The 25,309-nt window shown below is 43.0% G+C and overlaps 1 protein-coding gene across 1 annotated transcript in view; it reads right to left on the bottom strand.

The window, feature by feature from the left end:
- Positions 1-9,673: 9,673 nt before the first annotated feature.
- SYT5 (synaptotagmin 5) overlaps positions 9,674-25,309 on the bottom strand; it is a 535,210-nt gene continuing 519,574 nt past the window's right edge. The window contains exons 8-9 of the mRNA XM_086930314.1: positions 14,870-15,003; positions 9,674-13,750 (exon numbers count right to left, since the gene is read on the bottom strand). Of these exons, the coding sequence (XP_086786440.1) occupies positions 13,541-13,750; positions 14,870-15,003 (344 nt within the window). The 3' untranslated portion in view covers positions 9,674-13,540. The remainder of the gene's footprint in view (positions 13,751-14,869; positions 15,004-25,309) is intronic.

Here is a 25,309-nt window from a genome sequence, read left to right as displayed (position 1 = left end):
GTCAACAAATTGAACAAGAGCACTCTGCTTGTTCCCTGCTCAATCTTGGTGCTCAAGTAGCCTCAAAGACCAAATCTTGCTTCTTCAACCATAGGTCACTGCAGAGAATCTTTCCACTTCTATTTTTTCATGATAAGTGATCTCAATCAATGCTTTCATTTAGTTCCAGTTGGATTATTGCAATTCAATCTATTTGGGAGCCTCTAAAAATATCAGGCATATTCTGGCAATCCAGAGTGCTGCAGCCAGCGCCCTGGAGGGTCTCAGGAAATTCGATCACGTGGCCTAGGCCCTCACTCAGCTTCGTTGGTTGCCAATTAAAAGGTGGATTGTATTTTCTATCTACAATAGCTGCACACTGTTAATAAGAACTGTTAGTCTCAGAAAGAAGTCCTGTGTGGATCCTAAAGGTTCAAGTCACAACTTTGATATCAGGTACCCAGATTCAAGTTTGAAACTGGAGGTTCAGCGTCCTATGTTCTGGTAATGTGTCCCCAGGTCATTCAGGCTGAGCCAGATTTGGAAATATTCTGGAAAAACTCAAGACCTGTCAGTTATCTGATTCCCTTCCTCTCTATCAGTTCCTTCTGCTGTGATGCTCAAGTTTCCGAGAACTCTAAAAATTCCTTTAGGATGAATGTTGCGTTATAATCACCATAAATAAAGTAAATGTTCTGGATGCATTTGGTCTCTGCAGGTTGAGGATACTGCCTTATGCTCAGGAATACTGGTAGAGTTTTGGTGTTCTCGATGCAGCCAGAAACTGGAAGCGGGCCAATATTGGCGAGTTTTGCACGTTATTAACAGCCACCTCACCTATTGAACAAGGCTCCCTCTGTCATCAGGCACTAAACCTCAATCAATGGCTTGAATCAGCCAACAACAAGGTTGCCCACTTCAAGAGAACCAATCTTAAACGCCCCCATGATGCCCAACGCTGGTTCTCTGACGATCTGAAAAGGAAAAAACTGGCACTCAGGCAAGCCGAGCGCTGTTGGAGGCGAGCTTATGCCCCTGGGGAAAGAACCGTCTATGCAACCATGCTAAAAATCTACAAAGACTCTATCCTCCAGACTAAGACTATCTACTTCTCTTTGAAAATTAAGAACTCAGCCACTAAAACTAAGGACATGTTTGCAATAGTCGATGAGCTTGCGCAACCTGACAGAGTGATCGCTAAACCTCACAAATATTATGCGACTCCCTGAACTCGTTGTTCGTTAACAAAATCGCCTCCATTAAAAACAACATCCCCACCCCTACACCCCCAACCACCCCTTCCATTACATGTAAAAATCCCCTTACGCTGGAACAAATTCCCCTGATCTCCAAAGAGGAGTTTTTGGCCCTTCTAAAAAAAGTGGGATCTGGCTCCTCCAATGATTGTTGCCCTCCACATATCTTGCAAGAAGCTTTCCTTACCTTCCCTGACCTGCCTCTCTCACTCCTCAACAACTCCCTCAAACAAAGTATAGTTCCCGACACCTTTAAACACGCTGTGATTGTCCCGATCTTGAGGAAACCGAACGCTGACCCGTCAGTTCTGAGCAACCTCCGCCCAATCTCACTGCTCCCCTACCGTAGCAAGATCCTAGAGGCCCACGTTACGAACTGTCTCAGCTCATTTATTGGGCACTCTCAGTTTCTCGATACCCGGCAGGAAGGATTTAGACCAGCACACTCCATGGAGTCAGTCATCCTGGCAGGCATGGACGAGCTTAGGAGAGGAGCCGATAAAAACACCACCCAGGCCATGGTGCTTTTGGACCTGTCAGCTGCTTTTGACACGGTCGATCATGACCTCCTGATCGATCGTGTCAGCAATGCTGGCATCCAGGGCTTGGCTCTTAAGTGGATTTCCTCCTTTTTACACAAGCTATTCCAGGCGGACTGCCTGGCCAACTTCTCGGCCCAAAAAAACAGGCTGACCTGCGGGGTTCCCCAGGGCTCCTCCTTATCGCTTCTATTGTTTAATTTATACCTGCAACCCCTGATTGTGTCATTACAATTCAACTATGCAGACGACCTTCAGCTGGTGTTCGATACTGACTACTCTAACACATAAGTCACCAATTTCCAATCCACCATGACCTCCATTAGGGAATGGATTTATACCAACCAATTAAAACTTAATCCTGATAAAACGGAGCTGATCCTGACTGGAGGCGCCGCTAACCCCTGGGATTCTAACTTTTGGCCCTCACTTTTGGGCAGCCCCCCTCGCCCAGTGGATACTGTTAAAAGCCTTGCAGTCATAATCTGCAACGACCTGTCTTTAAAACCTCAAATTAGCACAGTGGTATCTTCCTGCTTTTTCCACCTATGCAGAATTCGGAAGATCTGCAGATTTCTGACCACCGAGGCCCTCACTCTCGTCACTTTGGCCTTGGTCATCTCTTGCTTCGATTATGCGAACTCACTTTATGTTGGCAATCCAGCATACCAACTTCGCCATCTACAGCTGGTACAAAACCAAGCAGCCAGGCTCATTTTCCATCAACCTAAGCATCAACATGTCAGCCTTCTGATGAAGAGCCTTTATTGGCTCCCGGTGGCCAAACGCTGTGTATTCAAATTGGGATGCACCATTTTTAAAGCCCTTGCTGGCTAGGGCCCAGTTTTCATCTCTTCTAGGATCCATCGCTATGTCCCAGTAAGCGAACTCCGCTCCTCCCACCTCAACCTGCTCATGATCCCCCACCTTCAAACGCAAAAATCATGGTGGCCTCAGATTCTCCTTCCTGGCCCCCATTTTTGGAACTCTCTCCCGACTGGACTGAGATCCGTAACCTCCTACACCCAATTTAGAACACTTCTCGAAACCCTTCTCTATTCACAAGCATACAAGTAAAGCTCCTGTCATCAGTCTGCTACCGTCCTCCCGCCCTCAGCGCCATGAAACCGCTTAGTGTAAGCACGCTCTACAAATAATTTTAACATAACATGCAGCTGCTCAGAAGCATAAAAGAGCAGTCCATAACTGTGCTGTGGGATACAAAGTCATGAATGAAGGAACTATGTGCACTGAAGGGTGACTATGATGAGTACACCTTGGCACACCACACGAGTTCAACATGGTGGACATGTGTTCACGTTTGCAGTGAATCAGTGGGTCTGCACAAGGAAGTGCGACTAGAGCCTTTGGACACCATTCTGTATGTGGGATCTATAACGTCACCATACTTGTTTCATATTTCTTGTCTGAGTCTTTACCATGTCCGAATAAAACATTGCATTGACTGAGGATTTGATATTTGTACCAACGTCATGTCTTGCAGCAGTTTGGGCATGTGAAGTATGTCCTTGGGATGTAGGACACATCAAGAAATCTTATAAGGAAACTCTACCTTTAGTCTTCCATTGAGACGCAAATCAGCTGGTGGATGCCAGATAACCAAATACAAATTAAAGATATATATGATTAAGGCTTCTCCTTTAATTTGCAAAGGTACTGTTTCCTATTCTTTTTTATATGTTTGGTATGAACTACTGAAGCTATTCTACTGAAAAAATATCAAGAATCCACTGATTACTCCCAAGAAGACTGCGGTAATACTGACCCTAGGCGGTGAACTCTGCTCCGCTCCCGGTGAGATTTCTCAACGCTGAGGGGGTCAGGTTTCTCAGAGCGAGTTGTCGTGTATGCTCGCGACCGCTCGAGTTGAGAAACTGCCCGTTCACGTTGAGAAAGCTGACGCTCTAGTAAAAATCTACCGAGCGGCAGAAAAGGTAAGCTTGCGCTGTTCATGGTGCTGTTTGCAATGATTGCACAGTGCGGATGAGCATCCGGCACTGTGCAATCACTGTGAATTGCATTTTTCTACCGCGTAGCTCTACGTAGTGCAACTCCGCGAACTCTGTTCAGGGTTAGATATTACTATAGAATGCTTACCTCTATGATGCATGTAAAAGGCATACCAGAGAGTAAGCTGTGTCTTCTGAATGAAAAATCTACATAAAGGTATAGAATGAGGAAATTATCAAAAGTGGTTCATCCAATCTTAAGACTCACTTGCTTGCGCGCTTTATTGTTTTGAATAGAAAAAGACTGATGATCTTTACAATGTACAGGAAAAGGCCTGGATTATACAGGTATCATAGCCTGCTATCCATTTCCATTGGTTGTAGACTTGTTAGATCGGGCACTCAACTGGATCTGCGAGGTTTATAAAGCTAGTTAATGAAGTGGATGATTAGAGGGCCTCCTACAGGACATGTCGCGCTGTTGAGGATATGGTTAATGTAGTATAGCAAACGTTAGTCAACTTAGGGCCATATGTAGGTAATCTAATTTTACCGATTCCTAAATACCGAATTTTACTGATTCTGTATTTAGGAATCGGTAAATTGAATGTAGGTAAAAATTCTGTAAATTTTTAACCGATTCGGTAATATCCGTTATTACCGATTCGGTATTTACCAATTCGGTAATTCCCATTCATTCCTATGGGCCTAAAGGCCCATAGGAATGAATGGGAAACCATTCACTATTACCGATTCGGTAAATGCCGAATACATAGCTTTTAGGGATTCGGTAATTTACCGATTCCTTAAAATAAGGATTCAGTATTTTACCGGTTCCTTAAAATAAGGAATCAGTAAATTACTGAATCCTTAAAACCTGCCTCTTACATCAGAAAATGCTAAATACCAGTCGGTAACGGGATAATTACCGATTTTTGGCTGTTACCGAACGGTATTTAGCTAACTACATATGGCCCTTAATCTTTTGTGATTTATGAATACGATATATTAACCTATTTATTGTGTTATGACAAACACGACATGTAGGTAAACACAGTTATGTAATTGGTAGTTAGTGCTCAACGTATAAACTATATTTAATAAATAAGAATGCCATGTGCAACAACATGAGTTCCTGGAGAGCTGTCTCCCCTGAAAAAGGTAGCCATTGGTCAGCCTAAAGTCTGAGCTCTCCAAGACTGGATTTAGCAAAAATAGATGATCATAGCCTCCTGGTTGCTAGCAGTGTAAAGAAGGGTGTGAGAAACAATGTGCCTTTTGTTGCGAAAGACAATTGAGCCATTGAAGACAGCTTTTTTCACCATCAATCTTGCACATACCAGATCAGGCTAAGAAATTATTTTGAAACATCTAATGTTCAAGCGGAGCATGTGGTGAAGAAGAGAAGAAGTCTTAGCTAAAAAATAATATCCTTATATATATATATATATATATATATATATATATATATATATATATATATATATATATATATATATATATATATATATATATATACATCAATATCAATTGGCAAAGGCTAAGCGCCGAAACGCGTATTGTCTGTGCTGGGTTGCTAATAAAGAACTGTTGGCACTGAAACCCCCCCCTGAGAATGCTGTTTTCTTATTCGTTCAGAACGTGGAAGAAATTTGGGAGCGGTAATATATATATATGTACATCAATATAAAAAGGCACGAAAGTATACATAAAAATAATGTTAAAAAATGAAATAGTCAAATAATATAATGAGGAGCACGGGTTATGTCATGACATAATTTAATTATCTACAACTTATCAATCATTATAAATTGGTTAAATTTAATTTCTTTTCATTTTATATAATTTGTAACATTGAACACTAATTTGTTTTTAGTTATTGTTCGTAATTTTCACTGTTTTTGAAAATAGCACTACAACAACCACAATGCCTTGCCTAGTAAGGGGGAGGTTATCAAGGTAACTCATGATCTTTAAAAACGAATGGAAAGAGAAGGGCGGCACCGTGATCAAGATCTCAGTTAGAGATTGAAACGCGTTGGTGTTTGACGTATTTGGAGTTTGGTTGAAATGAATATCTGGAATTTACTTTAAAGAAGTATTGTTGTGCGATCCAACTTCCTTCCTTATATATATATATATTGCTAGAAATATTGAGCCGGAGACATGACAGGTTCAGTATATGCCATTCTGAAAAACAGTAATTAGAGATGTAATAACACAGGTTTATGTGTTTTTCAGGACTACGGAAAAAGTAATGTGTAAAAGTGTGTAGTGTCTGTACCCAAGAAATATGCAGTATGGTATATCAAATTAAGTATGTGTATCAGAGTCTTTTAAAAGAATCACGACGCTTGTTATTATCCTAGGCTGGTTTTGATTTGAATTAGCACAAACAATTTAAGGTAAAAAAAACAGATGTACACATACACTTATTTTTAAATATATATCTTGTATTTATTCAGTAACGGACAACTTTTACTTATCATTCAAATACATAAATATTAAAATATGTTCAAAATGGAACTTTTATAAAGTACAGTTTTACAGCTAAACAAAACATGTCCAGGGAAACCACAGATCTATGGGGCGGCAATGGGGTTCAAGGTATGGCAGTTCGCTGTAGTCCTCAGGAGCGATAACTGAATATTCAATCCCTGCTTACAGTGTGTTGTGGTGTGGCAGTGTTCAATAGCTGATCAGAAGAGGGAAATTTCTCAGTTTCCTGAGAGAGTAGTGCCTCTGAAAGACTGGCACGGTTCAGATAGTTTCAGCCACTTCAGTTGGACGCGCCTGACATTTGACCAAGTTCCTTCTAACCTTTTCCCTTTGAGGTGCTTGCATGAGTGGAAATCAGAAGATGCCTTTGTGGGCCAGTCCCATAGGTGAGAACTGGTCCCCATACCTTTCAGGTGAATATCATTCGCTCCTGTTTTTTCAGCTAACAGCACCAGGAATGCTGGGACTTGCAGATCCATTCCTAATATGTGTAAAACTACAAAACCAAACATGCTTAGTGATGCTGACTAAATATCCAGAAAGTCGCCTCCATGAAGAAAGAAGTTCTTCTTGAGCACAAGGAGTAGATTGACCGCTAGGCAGTCTGTCTCTTATTTAATGTGCTTACTTTGCTACCTCAGTTAAGCAGCTGATCCTAAGTAGTCTGGGAATAGGAGTATTTTTTTTTGAATGGTTGTTCCCAGGTAACAAAAGGGGAGAGCGAAAGCGTTTTAATTACTTTTCTTTATTTGGCCAGGATAATTAGGTCCTGCCTTAATCATACGAATTAGGGCATCTTAATTTGCAATGTTGGACTGCCTCAAGGGATCCCGACTCCCAAGTTAATACTCCAGACTCAATGTCCATGAAGCCATTTCACCCAATCTTTGGGTGGGTCGTTGATTGACAGCTGCTAAGGGAAACGGACAGTGAGACCTAAGGAGATAGCTGGGCCGGCCCAGTCACTGTGGTATGATTGGGTAATGCTTAGGTTTATGTGCAGCTAGCATCGGCCGGGTGGCCGATTAAACAGTAGGAGCCATAGCTTCTTTTTGGAATAGCATGCAATGTGGAGTGGCCACTGCCCAACGCGATGGTGCAAATCCATCGCTGACAAGCGCTGTCAGTCTTCATCACAGTCAGAATTATGTACGAAGCCGGCGATAAATCCACTGGAGCAGGGCACCATCAGTGCAACATATAACCATAAAAATAGCAACATCACAGATAGACAGTAAGTGAGGGAGGGATGGTGTGAGAGCGAAGTAAAATAAAATGCCAATCATAAAAAAGTGAGGAAAACTGAAAAAGTAAGAAAGAGGGAAAATAAGCACAATGTAGTTAGGAAAAAGAAAAATAATGATAACGAGTGGATGTACCTGTGAAGAAATGCCGTGAAGAAGCAAATAAGGGAGCCAGAACATGGAGAAAATTGTGGGATAGTGAATTGAAGAAACGATGAGCAAGAGGCAAGCATGAAAACAGTTTCACAATATCATCATCACAAAATATTCTATCAAAGTATCAAAAAGACATCAGTATTGGTCCAGGATATTCTGTACAATGGAATGCAATGACCCCGGCAGTGACTGCCCTCCCGTGCACAATTTTGTGAGCCTGAAACCCTGTAAACTCCAATTCCTCATGCTGCCACTTCCTTGTGCCCACCACACCAAACGCCATCGGCCACTGATAAACCATGGCCCTCCGTCAGACTACATGCATCACCATCAACCACAGCCAATGTGCCACCCCCACACTTGCACATACATGGAAACCACGCAAGAAAGTCGACAGACCTCTCTTGTTGGGGACATGTTCTGCCCCGCTGTCATTGGCAGGAGCCCTCCATCCCACCCCTCGCTCGAGCCATAGCATGAAGAACGCCCCAAATTTATTCAAAGAATAATATATTTTTGGGCATTGTGATAAATTCATGTTTGATGGTTTCCTTTTTCGGAAAAATCTATTATTTTTTGTACCCTTTGTTCGCTTTCTTCAAAGAGAGACAGAAGTGTTTGTTCTTTTTCTTCAAAGGGAAACTGGAAGCTGCCCCTTCCCGAGGGTCTAATCAATGCAGAAGGCGAGAAGCCAGAACAGGTGCAATAGCAAGACAGAGTGTCAGGAAGACACCGTGGGCCTGCACTTGTTTCCATAATTAATAATAGACTTTTGCTAGGGAGCACAAACACATCGCTCAGACCAGGACCGCAAAATGACTACAAAACTATCTCCAAATGAAGAGACCATGGACACATATTATCTACCATCTTTGCAAATTGGGGGATCATTACACCTGTACTCACATCTAACAGCTCTTCAGAGACATTGGCTTATTGGGGAAATCATATTAAATTTTTCCATTGGCCATTCTAAAATGGGCAAAAGCGATGGACTCTCTTTTGTGTGTTCGAGCCTACTTCAGAGGGGGGAATGTTGAGCACAATGGCCCCTGTGACTGCTAACTAGATATAGGACTACTGTATCCCAACAGAAATCAACAGGTCACAGCAGTAGCTATGCAAACAGGCTTGTAAGCCACCGAGAATGACGCGCTGCGCTTCCAACCTATCACAACACTGGTTGTGACAAGAGCGGGTTGTTGTGATAAAAGTTCTGTGCCAGCATTTGTGATCCCATCATACGCAGAACGCCGTCATGTCATTATAGCCAGCTGTCTTAATTCTGAAGGCACACACAAACCCTTGCCAAAATGGATAGAAGTATATAGTTTATGTGCCAACGTTACAAGATCTTACAAACTTACGTCACTAGGGGAAAGTGGCCTAAATAGTTAAAGCCATGAGGGTGAGTTTTTAGTTTTTATTTCTGTGAAGAAAGTGCAAATTTTCAATTTGTATTGAGTTATTCACCCAACTGATCTGTTTGTTGGTGTTTTGCTTGGAGATGTACTTTGACACACACACATACACACTAGTTGTGTGAGAATACATTCCCATTTGTGGATATGCGTAACTCTCACAAGATCAAGTTGCGTAACATCAATGAAGATGTGCAGTGTGTCTTCAGCTGTTGATTGTCCTTGCTTGCTGGTGGGGGGGAAATGTCCAGTCCTGTCCAAGTGGGTTTTTGTTTTTTTGACTGGGGCATGTCATAACTTACCCTCTTTCACTTTTATGTGTAACTGGGGTGGTCCCGTCCACCCCCGTTCCCACATCACCCTTGCTACAAGAATTGCTTAAGCGGTGAAGGAGGCATGACACAGGAGGACAGCTGGCTGGGGTGCCAGCCCCCCCCCCCCCCCCCCCCCCCCCCCCCCCACACACACAGTGAAGATGCCAGCCGCGACCCGTGCAGGTAAGAGCGGTGGGGCCTTGTGGGGGAGGGGATTCCGACAGACGAGGAGGAGGGGAAATTAATTATTTAATTTTCTCCGGCCGGCTGGAAGACGCGTCATCTAAAGCACCGACTCTTAGTGCCTACTGGGGAGATTAGAGAGGTGCTGCGCCTGTTGACAGTATATAAAGAGCATGGTAGAGAGGTGCTAAATGCTGTAACACATATAAGGGTGGATTGCGGAATGAACCACAAGTTCAAACGTGGGCCTCTTTTCAGTGGCTGCAACCAAGTTTTGCCATTCATCCCAGAAGAGACACCTGTTGCTGTGGTTGAAGCCCTGGGCACCTCGCAACTCATCTTTGATAGCATATTTCAAATAAGATAGATGCAGAAAACTCAAAATGCAGCGGTCAAGACATATTTTCAGCCCAGCAGAATCATCAACAACTAACAAATACGCTAAGATATATAAATTTGTTACTGGTTGATGGCAAGTTTTCATAAAAAATATGTAATTTTTTTCAAGTTTATATTGTTCGGGAAATTAATATTTGAACGAAAAATGTGTGCACCGTGGAGTTCTTTCCACTCTGAGCCATTACTTACTACTTTTGTGGGCCAGGCGGGGAGTGGAAGTTTTCTGTCCTCAGTCCTAAACTATCAAATTTTATGACATACAAAATCAAACCTGTAATAACTTGTCTAAAACCTGGCTATTTTAAGATGTTTATATAGCAGTCTGCAGAGTTTCAGTTGGGATCACATGTATACATACATTTACGGTATGCACCACAACACTAGACTTTATGACTCTGGTGTGTTTTTATACTGTACCCACTAGTATTTATCACTGTTTATTTTCAATAAATTGTCATACATTATTGCACAGTAATCTTACTGTGTATTTTATCCTCGACTTACTACTTTCTTTTCATAGTTTTGTTTCTTTTATTGCACTTGGGTGACAGCTTTACAGATTTTTATACCAATGTCATTGTAACTTCAAGTTGGTTTATCTTGCGTTTGTATTTAAATTCTGCTAAAAGAGAGCTGGAGCACATTTTGTGTTCAGAGGCTAAACAAACATAACGCAATGATACCCTGTGTTCAGGGTCAGGCCTACCCTTCCCATATCGAGATCAGCACTATTGCCCTGTGTTTTAATTTCACACTTCTATGGCCCAACCTAGAGCAGCTGACTCTTGAGTTGGGCCTACATTTAACCGAATCTAGAGAGGCACTCTAGATCGGGGGGAGGGCTCTGTGGCTGAGTCTGACTGTATTTCTACTTTGACACCAAATGACGCCCTGTTTCAAGGCATCTGTTGCCACATCTAGGTGTGCAATGGTGCTCTGTGTTCTGGATTCCTAATGCCACAACTCTTCTGCATTCAGTTGGCCATAGCTCCTTAACATGTCCCCTGAATCTGCCAACTTCATTCGCAGTTTCCACCGTGCCTGGTGCAAGACAAACATTGCACTGTGTTCTGGATTCAGCCGGGCATGGTTCTTTAAACTGTCCTCACTGTCTCTTCCCCATTTGTCACCACCAGCCTGAATCTGCCCACTTCCTTCGTAGTTTGCACTGTGCCTTGTGCTCAGGCACGGGAGGGTCTCAAGGTCATTCTTCCCACCCACTGCTAAAATACACAGAATAAGTGATTGTCGTAATCAGTGATGGATAATGGGTAACAATTAGCCGGAGTCGACACAATCTGTTCCATTACAAATGGAATCCCTATCAATCAAAATGTAATGCCCCCTCCCCCGCCCCCCCAAAAAATAAGATTTCTTTCAGCTCTGAGTGTTCTGGCACACATGGAACCGGTCCTAGTTGAATAAAATTGTGATACATGATTTTCTATAGAAATTGATCCTGTTTCATTTTAAAATGAATCAGATTTAGTAGAAATGAAGTGCTAAACAGTATAAATTAAATCTATTCTGGTACAAACATAAGCCAATCAAGTTGAAATAAAAATAATTCCATGAAGACCAGACAGAACCTGTTGCCGTAGAAAAATGCTATTCCAACAGAAACGAAATGTAGCCTGTGGAAATGCAATACATTGCTGTATAAATGAGATCAACTGCAGAGAAAACAGGATCAATTTTTGTAGAATTAACCATTCTTGTCAATATCCAGTACATTCTATGAGAAATTAATGCATTCTATTCAAATGCATTTAATTTAATGAGAAGTGAAACCAATTCCAGTAAGAAAGAGCATGATTACTCACCCATAAAACATAATTTCCTTCTATTTTAATTGCATCGCCCCCATTACCACCCCCCAGGACTGGTACCAATAAACTCTTTAAAATAGAGGCAGCACCCAACCCTGTGACTGCAACTGAGCCAAAGCATCACATGAGCCAGGTCTACGCTCGTGTTTCTGGGTCGGTCCCCACCTCACAAAAAGACCTGACCAGTCAGAGTTTACCTGAAAGTAGTATGTAGTACCTGAGAGCTGCATAGCCGGCTGCCTAGTGTAACAGTGATCAGTATCCACAGGGTTCCTGATGGACGATATTGATTGTAGTCTTTGCCACCCAAGAAGAATACCTCATGAGATGCAAGTTCTGACCACAGAAACAACGGTATCTCTCAACACGAATGAGCCCACCCAAAGCTAATTCCCAGTTAGATCTATACTGAGACAGCTATCCTGGTGTTCTACATGTCGCAGTGACGAAAGGAAATCTGCTACCAGCTAACTTGTGGAGAGGCGAACAGGCCTTACAGGGAGGTGAGGAGATTTCTTGGCAGGCCTGTGTCATGGAAAGCCAAGAGGGTCATGCAGGAATCTGGGTAAAGTTAGACAAGTGGCAGGTGCCTGCTTTACTGGTCAGGAGATATACTTCTACTTTGTTATACTGAAGCCATAGTAGGAAAATCAGATAGTGTTATAATGAGAATATGAGCAAGGGCACAGAGATCAGAACAGTAATTGGGTTGAAAAGTCAGATGCCACACTAAGCACTTCTAAAAATCAAGGGATTTAAGAAGCACCTCCCATGATCATAAGCAGATCTAGGTTTTGCGTTAGAGAGTCACCATATACGTGCCTCTCAATGCATACAAAGCCGGCCTCTTTCAGCACAAAACTTAACAATCCATTCGGCATTTGTGGGATATTGCTGAGTCCTGGCAAGTGATGACTCTTCTAAATGACTAGTGGAACAGTCTGCTATACTTGGCCACTCACTGGACCACCCAGGTATTAATATTTACCAAGTAGCTGCCTGCAATGGCACCAATATGATTTCCCCAAGTCTGAATCTGGATTCAGTTTGCCATAGAAGATTCTAAAGGTTCTATAAGAAACACATCCTGTCTCCACCCATTAGAACCTGGCTTAGTGCTGTGGCAGAGGAGTATGTAGAGGCATGGAATGATGAGACAATGAGGATCAATAGAATGGATCAATAAACAGGCACAAGGACTCATAGATTGAGTGGTGAGTTCTACCACTAGTTCAAAAAAGTGGTCATCAAATGTGGATTATTTCTGAAGGCTTAATGGGTCATGACATGAGAATAAAAACCAAGATGACAGCTCATAGGCTTTATTAGTGGGTGCCTAAGTACTGCTTTGCCCTTACCTAAAGAGGTAGTTGCGGTTATGACGTTCATGCATGTGGATACTGGTGTTCCAAGTTGCACCCCTAAGAGAATTGACAGAAACTACAATTGTGGCTGCATGATGTCATTGGCTGTGGATATTCCATGTGAGATACATATCTTCTGCTAAGGTCTCTCTCTATGTAGGCCCACCTGGAGCCATAGGGTGAAGGAGTTGCCTCATTAACAGGTGTCACATATATTTGTTAGTTGTTTCAAAATAACCACCATTAAAAAAACGGGTAGGGTCTCTGAAAGCATATGTCACAGCGGTTACAATTCCGCACAGATATATACATACACCAGCACCAGTGTGTGTCCCCGATCACACTCCTGTGCCACCACACACACACATTCACACATAGGAAGTGACATCATGATGTCTTCATGCCCAGGGCTGCGTCCACTTCCTCCTCGTTCTTCAGGGTGTGCCACTGTGCGATGGGCCTCCTGGGGTTAGCCAGCATATCTGACCAGTGCCGCAGCTCTGTGCCTGAAGCGTTGCAGCCAACAAAGACCTTGCCAATGGCTTCATTCTTGCCCAGCTTGTCATAATCCAGGACAGTGAAGACTACTAGCACTTTCTGAAAAGGAAAACAGGAAAAAGAAAACGGACTAAATAAGATAAAGGGGATCATAACACAATTTCCTAACTCATACCAGCTTTATTAAACTTGTTTCTTTCTATATAGCAGCATTTGTATAATCTGAAGAAAGGTATGACCATAAATGAAGCTTAAAACACCAAACATGAAGAAGAGATGTTAGAACTCGCATCCAGGAGACCATATTATCTCTGGCACAGCCTCCATCTGCCAGTTAAACATCCAAAGAGAATCGTGTTGCGACTACCCAGCAAGAAATATTTCAAACGAGACATATATGCAGGCCATGAAATATTTCTACATTATATCACATGTTGGAAATGCCTACACATCCATCCTCTAAAGGAATTTTGGAAATATAATCCAGGATTGTACTTGATATCATATATATGGAATTTAGCTAAGCGTGTCACTTGATGTGATTCCTGAATATCAATGTTAGAATATTTTCTGGCATAAATATTGTATCCGAAATACTGTTTATAAAAATATCACCTCTTTGGAGTTAATAATAGAAAATGTACACTCAATCAAAATATAGTTCTGTAAACAATATCTTGGACACAATATTTATGTCAGAAAATATTTCAACATTTGATATTGCGGTATACAACCTTGCCACATAGGCAATCGGTTTCCTATGTCACATGTGGGAATGAATTGTCGAAATATCCCATGGAACATATATGTTAGTATATACTATACATTAGATGTGGGCTTTTTTCTAATTATATCTTTAAACTCATATGAATTACATTTACTACCATCTGGCTATGCTATTACATGCAGGAAATAAATCCAGACTCTCAGATCTGGGACATGTTTATAGATATATCCTATTTTGGAAATGTACCAAGCTCCATCTCAGATACCACAAATTGGAAATGTACCAAAGTTTAATACTGAGATCATATGTTGGAAATGCGTTGATCTGTCCCCATATTTGTAACAGATCACAAATGGGGCAGCAGCAGTCCTTGGTTTCCTTTGTGCCATTTGGTGCTTTCACCAACATCGTACCGCTCTTCCATATGTTGAGTATGAACGCAAGATCCCCCGTTCTACATATCTTCCATTAAAACTACATGGCATCCTTACCTGAATCTGCTCGAAGGGTACTTCAAAACTGAAAGACTCGTTATAGTATGGATTTAGGGTGTTCTTCTTGATGGTGGTCTTCTTCTTTTTGAGACGTTTACCGTTCTGCATAAGGTGGATCTTCACATATGGGTCTAGAATGGACGAAAATTAGCAACATTCAGCAAAAGCCAGAACTGTTGTAAAGTTAGCTGCAGCAGTATAATATCCGTGAGCCACAGGATGAAAATAGAAGGTCTAAACGAAGAGGGACAGAATTAAAAGGTAAAGTACAGAAAAAGATCACAAGAAAGAGAGATGATACAGTGATAATGAATATTATCATAGTATGCTCCAGAGGGGAGGATTGACTCTAAGCAACTGGGAATAATTTAATAAATAACTCCGAAGTTGTAACTCAGGAATAAGTGAATTGCTGCTAAGCAGGTCATTATCCACCAACTTTAAGGCCACACATCGGTGTCATTTCAAGGAGACAGCTACGAGGTCCTCGCTTTCATGGAAAGAGGTGAGTAATTTCCTTTCTTGCTGACACAGTGCCCTTGTGGTCATGAACTAGAATGAAAGTAATGTCCTAGAAATGTGGCAATGTAAATCAACAGCAAAGACAATTACACAGCAATGTACAAAAGAAGAAATACATTCCCATGAAAATTTACAGACCGCTCACGAAGCAAACATCTAGTCCTAATCCAGAGGATTTCACATTGGAATTAAGGTACATGTAGGATCTTTATGAATTCACATCTTCGCTGTAGCATGCTCTTGTAGTGTTCTTGGGATATGGTTATATGATGTCATAAGTGGAATGTTCTATGGGAAACGGTGTTTAGGAGAGATCAGCATAGACAGATCGATTCAGAAAAGGACGTTCCTTGTTGTATGAACTCCATGCAGAGGTGATGTGCCTCACCTCGAACTTTGAAGTCCTTCGTAGAACAAGTACTTAGCGGGGTGAGTATATTTTGTAATTTAATTTACAGCCTCCTATCAGAGCACTGGAGTAAATATGCCAGTTACCTCTTGGATATTCAGTGTAATGAAGTGGACTATGAACTGAATAAGGTGGCAAGCAAGACTGCGGATTGACATATACAGGGTAAGACAATTTCTTCGGTGAATTATATGAAATTCTAGAATCTATTACTGCATCCCTGCATTTTACAGGAACATATTGTGACCTTGCAAGAATATTCATTGTAGGGTGGTAGAACTACCCTTCGCCAACCAGGACTGAAATCTGACTATACAGGGTCAAGGACATCTGATTTCTATAGCTCAGCGTAAAGGTTTACAATAAAGGTCAATATGATCAAACCTGTGTTATATATTCAGGAGAGCCACATAAGATAACTTTACATACAACTATTCTAAATGGAAATCACTCACATAGTCAGTAGTTAGCCTGAAATTCTACCCTGTATCCATCACTTCTGGACCCATGAGGGACACATCTTTTCGAGCTTGTAATATTGTTGGCCAACATTCACTTTATCAAGGATTTTAGTTAGTATTTGTATGATATGTAGGGAAGGGCTATAGCTTATACAAGGGTTGGATGTTCAGCAGGTTCTATTAAGGATCCAAATGGTTGTTATTTTGGAGAATTAGGGACAGTCTCTTGTCTTGTTTGATTAGCACATTAAATAAAGCAGTAACAGACTGAAGGATGTATCTGAACTTGAAGACTAGCATGAGAAAATCTATACCTCCTTAAACAGGGATCAGTAAAATATTGTGAAGAAATTTAGGGCCAAGTCACACGGTTTAGGATGACAAAATCCCTTTTCTACTGTATTAACCCTATTTTGCGATTCTGAATTGTAAAATGGGGCTTCCGACCCGTACCAAATCACAATTTGGAAGGGCAGTGGTTTGGACGTTTCTTCCGAATAGTGAGCCAGTAACTGCAATTCCTATCACAAACCAATGACCAGATACTGACTTTCAACTCTTTGGAATCCTATCCATTTGAGAGACAAGGTGGCAACTTCAGGGGGCATAGTCAGTGGTCCAAAGTCTTCTTTTAAATAGTAATTCTTTTAGTATGGACCTGATCTTCAATATCAAGTCTATGCGTGTTTCCCTTATGTGTCCACTTTTTGTTTGTGACGATGGAATTTCTTCATGTTATGTTTTTGTAAATCTGCATTTGTCATACTGTGTTGCTTCAGCTTTGTTTATGACGTTTGCAGTAGGGTGCTAAAATGAAAATATTGGAGTTGATGAGCACTGATTTTGTGCTGGGGATTGTGAGTTTTCGGCAACCTTTGGCAGACAGGATATGTAAAGAGGGCTTGCCGAAGCACCCAAACTGGTTTTGGCCAGCCAATTTTTGTCTTCTTGAGAAGAGTAGTAAGTTGACAGGATATGAAAGTAGACTCCCCAACCTACCCAAATGAGCTATATGTATTGTACGGGGGAAGTGATGTAATCACAAGGATGATCCGTACTTCAAGTTAGTTCTTTAAGTTACTTTATTCAATTAAGATGTTAAGTTAAAGATAGAAACAGAAAACCCCATCAGGAGCAGCTGTCCTGCTGCTCAGCGCTCACCCAACTGACATTCACAAACTACTAACATTCCATTCATCCAACATTCCACATCACATGCATTCCAGCTGAGCAGCAGGAAGACTCAAGATACAACAGGAAGCTATTTGTAGGTTGTTATAAGTACTCTTATAGGAGAGCCTCCTTGTTGTGCTCTTTATTGTCTCATAGCAGGCTTCATTGACACAGTACCTGGACCTCATATTTGTTGCATAAAAACACTCCCATAGAACACACATACCACATATCATCACCCAGCACAACCGTAGAGGGGGAGTGAAGAAAACCAGTAATTGAGAGGGTGAGGATGGGTTCTAGAATGGGGTGGACAAACCTTTTCTTAGGGGTACACATAACAAAGGCAGGTACTGTTGACTCAGCCATCATCAACCATCTATCTCAACAAATTTGATGAGGAGACAGTAGGAACCCACCACTACGTGTGGGGCAAACTTTGACTAGAATCCTCAGCGAGCAATTAAACTATGGATCACACTGAGTGGACTTGCAGGTTCTCAAGTTTATTTACGGAAAGGCAGGCAGGGTTAACAGAATTTTTTGAACAAGACAGGATGGCACAGCTTTGCTTACAGCAGGAGCAATTTTATCTTCACACAGACCAGGACACAAAATTTGAAATGAGGCTAGATCCATTATTCTTGATATGGCCTTCAGAGCAAAAGACAGTTTTCCTGATGAAGGCAAGAGGAATGGAGAAGATACTACAAGCAAGACTGCACTGGAGATGTATACAGTGGTCATATAATTTCCTTTTTAAGTTTTACCTCAATGACACTGCCTCAATGACAACTTAAGGCACATTGGAAGGGCAAAGTAGTACCTTGTTGCTATGCAGGTGGAAGAAACCTCCCACTTTACATGTAAAGTTTAAAAAAGTACCCCTGCTAGTCCTGAAGGGGGAAAGGCAATAAAAAGGAATACTTCCACTGAAGGGAAGCTTTCAAATCTGGCGGATGCTCTCCCACTGGTGGGAATCAAGTTGTCCGCTCCCTGAGAGCATCCATGACCACTTGTGGTCTCCCTCTCATTGCCAAAGCTTTGTCACTTGCCTGTGCCCTCTGTTCTCTCCTTGAGGTGCTCCCGCTTGCATAGAATCTTCCGCACATCCTTAAGGAACTTTCACTTGATGGGCCCTCTCCGTATCCCTCTGGGAACTCTTGCTGGATAGGCCCTCTCCACCCAGAAACTGCAGTTGTATGGGCTCTTCCACCCACTCTAAAGCACTCCCACTTGCTTGGTTCTCCTCTTACTCCCTGACACTCCCACATACCTTTTGCCGCTCCCTATATACATCAGCTTGCTTCCTACCTGTGGGTGCCCAACATACTGCAACCTGCCCCTCCCTTCTCCTGTGTGTGCCTATTAGAACTAGCAACTGGTGGTGTGAGGGAGAAAAGGAGGAGTGAGGAGCTACCTTGGGAGTCAGGAGGACAATTAAAGCGGAAGGTAAGTTATAAAAAAGGCTTGATGCTGTGTGCGTGGGAGCGTGAATTTGGGAGCCTGGGTGCAGTTAAGTGTATGTGCATGAGTACTGTGTCCAATGCCGCCCCTGTTAAAATTCTGGCCCTTGCATAGTGGTTGTAGTACGTGGCAACTTATGGGCATCCATGGCATGATTTTGGCCCTTGGTAAAATGCAGGTCTTGGTATAGTGGAGTTAATTCCTAGCTTTTATGATAAACTTGCCATTTTACAGGCATCCTACACAAAATTGGTAGTTATCCTTGACATTTTGTAGCCCTCCATGACACCAAAATGGTATAATGCTGGTAGCCAGATTATTGTGGTAATTAATGACATATTCCAGTATTGTTTGGCATGATGGAGTAAATCTTGACATGATAGTGGCCCTAGAAAAAGCGGGGAGATGTACTAAGAAATATTGTTACGATTGTGATTGGTAAGCACCCTTTGACCAATCTGATAACTGGTTGCTTAGGTTGCAAATATAAAAACATGGATAAGGCTCTTTACAATAGTTGTCACATCCCCTGTGAAAATGTTCATATGGTTGGAAATCAATTTAACAACATCATGAGTCATCCTTGGTTGCCTAAGTTGTATATATATATATATGTGATCGCCAGGCCGAAACGCGTCATGGCAGAATGTTGTTGGGTTTAAAATAAATTAACACGCACCAGATACTGGGTTTGCCTCGTCTTTTGACTGAACCATTGGTTGCTGGGACGACAACGTACCGAATATATATATATATATATATATATATATATATATATATATATATATATATATATATATATATATATATATATATATATATATATATATATATATATATATATATATATAACCTACTGGCGGTCTCCAGTAGGTAGTTATAGTTAGGATCGTTTTCCATAGGAAATCTGCAACATTCTATTGGGAATAACTTTGGCGTTTATGGACGAAATTGGCTGAATTTCTCCAAGAAAATGGCCAGCTCCGCTCCGCTCCTTCCCTGAAAGTTTGGGGGGGATTCGTCAAGCGGGGGCCGAGATAAAAGGGGGGTCCCAAAAATAGTTTTCCCCATGTTAATTTCCGTAGGGCGGTTGGCCTCACTTTTAGCCCGAACGGCTGAATAGATTTCCACCAAACTTGGCAAAATTGTAGGGACTGGTAGCCTGATGTGCCTTTGCCATGTCTCAAGATATGTGCTCCAGTGGATTTTGAGTAATTTAGGTTAAAAAAATATATATATCTATATGCGCGCCCCGGTACGCGCACCGGGGCGTGCTCCAGCGCGCTACGCGAGTTCGCGAGCGGAAAGCCGATTGGCTTTCGGGTGTCTGTCAACATTCCAAACAGTCCGGAGCGGCCACCATCTTGTGTCTCGGTAGGATCGAGACACAAGAGGTGGCAAAAACAAAGGGGGAAATGACCAAAAGGGGGCAGGGTAGACCCCCCTGACCCCCTAGGTTTGATGTGGGGGCCATAAAAGGGCCCCGCGAGGCAAAACATTTTTTTATTTTTTTTCCGATTTTCGCGGCGGGAGCGCCCGGTACGCGCACCGGGGAGCGTACCGGGGAGCGTACCATGGGGAAAACCCAGTCAAACAGTAAAATAATAATTTAAAGTGCTTAGAGGTAGGGTAGCTCTGAATAGAGTTGTTGTGTTGTGTGGGTGATTTAAGTACCAACATGTAGGTACCAATGCAGAGTCTTAAATTCAATGTACACCGTCTCCTCTGTAGATATCTTGCATGTTGTTACAGAAGTTATTGTGGTATATGGAATCCATACCATAGTCTGTCAGGAAAGCAGAAACAGATCCTTTAAGCACTCCCTGAGAAGGCCTAGGGGATCATGGGTAGTCTACCCTTCTCCCTTATGATGTTTTTCAAGTATTACATTTTACTCTCTTCTAAATCTACACAAAATTTTTGGGACCGTCTCCCTTGTCTCTGGACCCGATGGAGTGGGTTGTTTTCTTTTGGAGGTGCTGGGAGAAGATTGGGGAGGGTTTCTTGTCAGTTCTCTGACCTCTGCCGCAGCATAGTTGTTTGGGTGCTTGCGTTGCATATGGTGAATCATTATATTGTTGCCAAATGAATACTTTTTTGCAGGGTTCCCCCTGGAAAGTACAGTGCCACAGAGGAGGCATGTGACTTTTGGAGCATTTACTTTCTTTTGTCCCCTTGGGATTTTAAAAAACTCCCACACAAAGTGCTCCTTGGGTTTATAGGGGGTATTATCTTCAGGCAGGAACTGCCTCTCCTCCTCCTCCTCCTCCTCTTCTTCTTCACCACCACTGTGATGTTGTGGTGGTCCTTGTGGTGGTGGTGGTGGTTGAGATGCTCCTGCTGCTACTGCTACTGTAGCCATTTCTCACTTACTACAAACAGGTCTGCAAGCAGGTCTTCCTCAGTTAAAGTACAAAGTGAGAATGAGGAAAAAAGGTGGGGGCTTTCATCATTTGGAGAAAAAAAACTGTTCTGAACCAATGAAAAGTGTTATTTTCAGGTCACATGACCGGACGCGCTTACGCTACGCGCCCGGGGCGCGCCCGGGGCCGCTTACGTAGCGCGATCGTATGCGCTCGGGCGTTTCCGGGTGCGCGTACGCCGTGCGTCATAAGACGCATCACGCGGCTACGCGATACGCCACGATGATGTTTTCGTTCGCGGCAACAGCGCTAATGGGACGCTCACCGGTACGCGCACCGGGAGCGCTCCAGGGCAAAAATAAATAAATAAACATGAACAATATACATAAAAAAAATAGTATTACTTAAATATACAATATAGGATTCATTATAAACAAATATTATATTTCATAGCTATATAAATTTGCTATTAAAAAACCTTTGAAATTCACTGAAAAAAAATAGGTTTAAGGCCCTATATATAGTTAGGAATTAGCATTTACAAAACCTATGAAATTCACTCAAAAAACCATAGGTTTCACACCAGTTATAGTTAGGAATTAGCATTTAAAAAACCTATTAAATTCACTGAAAAAACCATAGGTTTGACACCAGTTATAGTTAGCTGGAAATTTTACTGACATAAAACCATTGAAATTCCCACGTTATAGTTAGTTGGACTCACTATAACTTGCGCGCCTGCAATGCACTGCTGATGACGTCACATATTACATCACTCATGACATGGTCAGTGACATCACTCATGACATCACTGATGACACCATCCTTGTGACAGAGTGACAGACCTCCTTTCAGTGTAATGTAACCCTTGAAACACATATTCAAAAATAGAAACTAAAATTTTCAAAAAAATGGAGATACCATACCAGTTACAACAACCAATTCAGTAAATCCACCATCTATATACACATCCACTCATTCACCAACAGTTCTATATAGTCACTCATACATATACTCACTCATCATATGTAGTGATACACCTATACATCCTGTTACACACCGACAGTCATCCAAAAGTTACTCACACACATACTCACACATGCAAATAAACTATTGAACATCCATTTATTTGCATATACAGCTATACACACACTGCCACCTTACTTCTAAGGAAACTTACACATACTTACTCTCTTAAACAATCACTTATAGAAACACATACTTATTTAAAAAGGAACTCTTACAATCTCTCACTCTCACATATACTCACTTATATACATCAATACTCACATATACTAGATTAAAACATATGTAGTTACTGATAAAGACACTAGTGAGACAGTCATTCACTCACTAACACACACATATACACACTCATCCACCCATACAATCCTGCACATATGCTGTCTTCAAAACACATACAAACAGTGAGTCAGTCATTGCTGCATCTATGTGCTAAGTAATACCCCCACCAAACCATACAGACACTCATACTGATACTAAAAAAACATCTAATAACCCATATACACACACATTGCCTGCATTGCTCATTTTTCACATATCGTTTGAAATTTGTGCATTGTGCGTTTTACCATCTCTGTATTGTGCTGTTAAGGCTGCGCATTGTTGTTAGAAGAGTACTTGACTTTTTGCCCGATTGTGCCTCTGTTTACCCCCCAGGCTTGCCCAGTTTCGTTTTCCCCTACCTGCAGCCATTTTGTTGTTTGTTGTACTTCCTAGGGCGTAGCTCCACCCCGCGCCCGCCTCCCAGCTGAACCTGCCTCGCCCCTCCCCCCCAACACCTACATATGACAGATGTCTTTCCGCGCAGCGTTCACGCACAGCGGTCGCGCCCCATGCGCGCCGAAGGTGCGCCAAAGGTAAGCCCGTCTACGCCCATCCGCTCCTGGACCGCGCCCAGCGCCAGACCCCCTGGTCCTCGCAACACCCACCCCACTCGCTTAACGTATGAAGCCGCGACTCTTCTTGCCCTTAACCCCGGACGCATACCTCAATGCTACGTAGCTGCCCCAGGACGCACCCACGGTCCCTTCGCCTGCCACTCCTGCAAGTTTACCAACATCATGACCCACACCAAATCCACTAACCCCAAACACAGCACCGACTCCAACCACCTGAAGTGCATCCTGCTGAACACCCGCTCGGTCCACAGACACGCCACAGAACTCTGGGACCTACTCGACACTGCTTCTCCGGACGTCGCCTTCCTTACAGAAACCTGGATGAACACATCATCAACTCCCGACATCGCCATAGCCATCCCAGACACTTACAAGATCATCCGAAAAGACCGCGCCAACCAAACAGGAGGAGGCATCGCCATCGTCCATAAGAACACCATCAGAATCACGACCAGCTCAGACGATAACCTTGCAACCGCCGAACACCTCCACTTCCACATCCACATCCACACCAACCCCAGGACCACACTTAGAGGCACCGTCATCTACAGGCCTCCAGGAACCCGTAAACAATTCAGCGAAGACATCACTGACTTCATCAGCCCACATGCCCTCGCCTCCGAGAACTACATTCTACTGGGAGACCTCAACTTCCACCTGGAAAATAAAAACGACAACAACACCACCACCCTTCTGGACAACATGGCCAATCTCGAACTCAAACAACTTGTTGACACCCCCACCCATGCAGCCGGACATACGCTCGACCCAATCTTCACCTCCAGCAAACACATCTTCTTCAATCGTACCACAGCTCTCCATTGGACGGACCATAGCTGTGTTCATTTCAGCTACAAAACCACCTCGACCCACAACCCCCACCACCTATTCCCCGAAGAAACTGGAAAAAAATCACCACAGACCAACTCCTCACATCGCTCAACCTTAACCTCCCGCCCTCTCATCGGACCCAAACCAAGCTGCCACCAATCTCAAACAATGGATCTCTTACAGCGTTGAAGAATTAGCACCCTTGAAAAACCACCAAACCAAACAGGGTAGCAAAACGGCCCCCTGGTTCAACAACGACCTTAAGAAATCCAAGAAACTATGCCGTACTCTCGAGAAAACATGGAGAAAAAACCCAACCACTGACAACCTGGCCACCTTCAAGAACGCCACCCGCAAACACCACCAACTGATCCGATCCACCAAGAAATCAGCACTCAAGGATCGACTCGACAACAACGCCCATAACAGCAAGGAACTATTCAACATCATCAAAGAATTCACCAACCCCACCGCAGCCTCAAACGACATTACTCCCTCCCAAGACCTCTGCGACTCGTTATCCTCCTTCTTCTACAACAAAATTGCCGACATACATAACAGCTTCGAGAGCATTTCCAAAGAACAATCCTCTCCACTCACCTCCGAACCTAAACCGCCCTCCAACAACCTCGACGCCTGGAACCCAATCTCCACCGAAGACACCATCCGCCTAATGAACTCCATCCATTCTGGCTCGCCAACCGATCCCTGTCCCCATCACATCTTCAACAAAGCAGACTCCATCATCGCACCCCATCTCCGTGATGTCATCAACTGCTCCTTCAACTCCGCTACCTTCCCAGAAAGCTGGAAACACGCCGAACTCAGCGCCCTCCTGAAGAAACCCACAGCAGACCCCTCTGAACTTAACAATTACCGCCCTATATCCCTCCTCCCATTCCCTGCCAAAGTCATTGAGAAAGCCGCCAATAGCCAGCTCGCCGCCTTCCTTGAACCCAACAACTCCCTCGACCCATCACAGTCCGGGTTTCGAGCCAAACACAGCACCGAAACCGCTCTCATTGCAGCAACAGACGACATCCGAACGCTACTGGACAACGGAGAAACAGTGGCCCTCATCCTACTTGACCTCTCCGCCGCCTTCAACACAGTTTGCCATAGCACCCTCATACAACGCCTCAGCAACATCGGCTTACAAGGAAAAGCCCTGGACTGGATCATCTCATTCCTCGCCGGGAGAACCCAAAGAGTCCGACTTCCCCCATTTAAATCAGAGGCCACCGAAGTCATCTGCGGAGTACCACAAGGATCATCACTCAGTCCCACCC

This window comes from Lissotriton vulgaris, chromosome 7, assembly GCF_964263255.1.
Source record: "Lissotriton vulgaris chromosome 7, aLisVul1.2, whole genome shotgun sequence".
NCBI classification, from domain to species: domain Eukaryota; kingdom Metazoa; phylum Chordata; class Amphibia; order Caudata; family Salamandridae; genus Lissotriton; species Lissotriton vulgaris.
The sequence above is the reverse complement of the archived record's forward strand: the minus strand, read 5'-3'. Positions and strand labels throughout refer to the sequence as shown.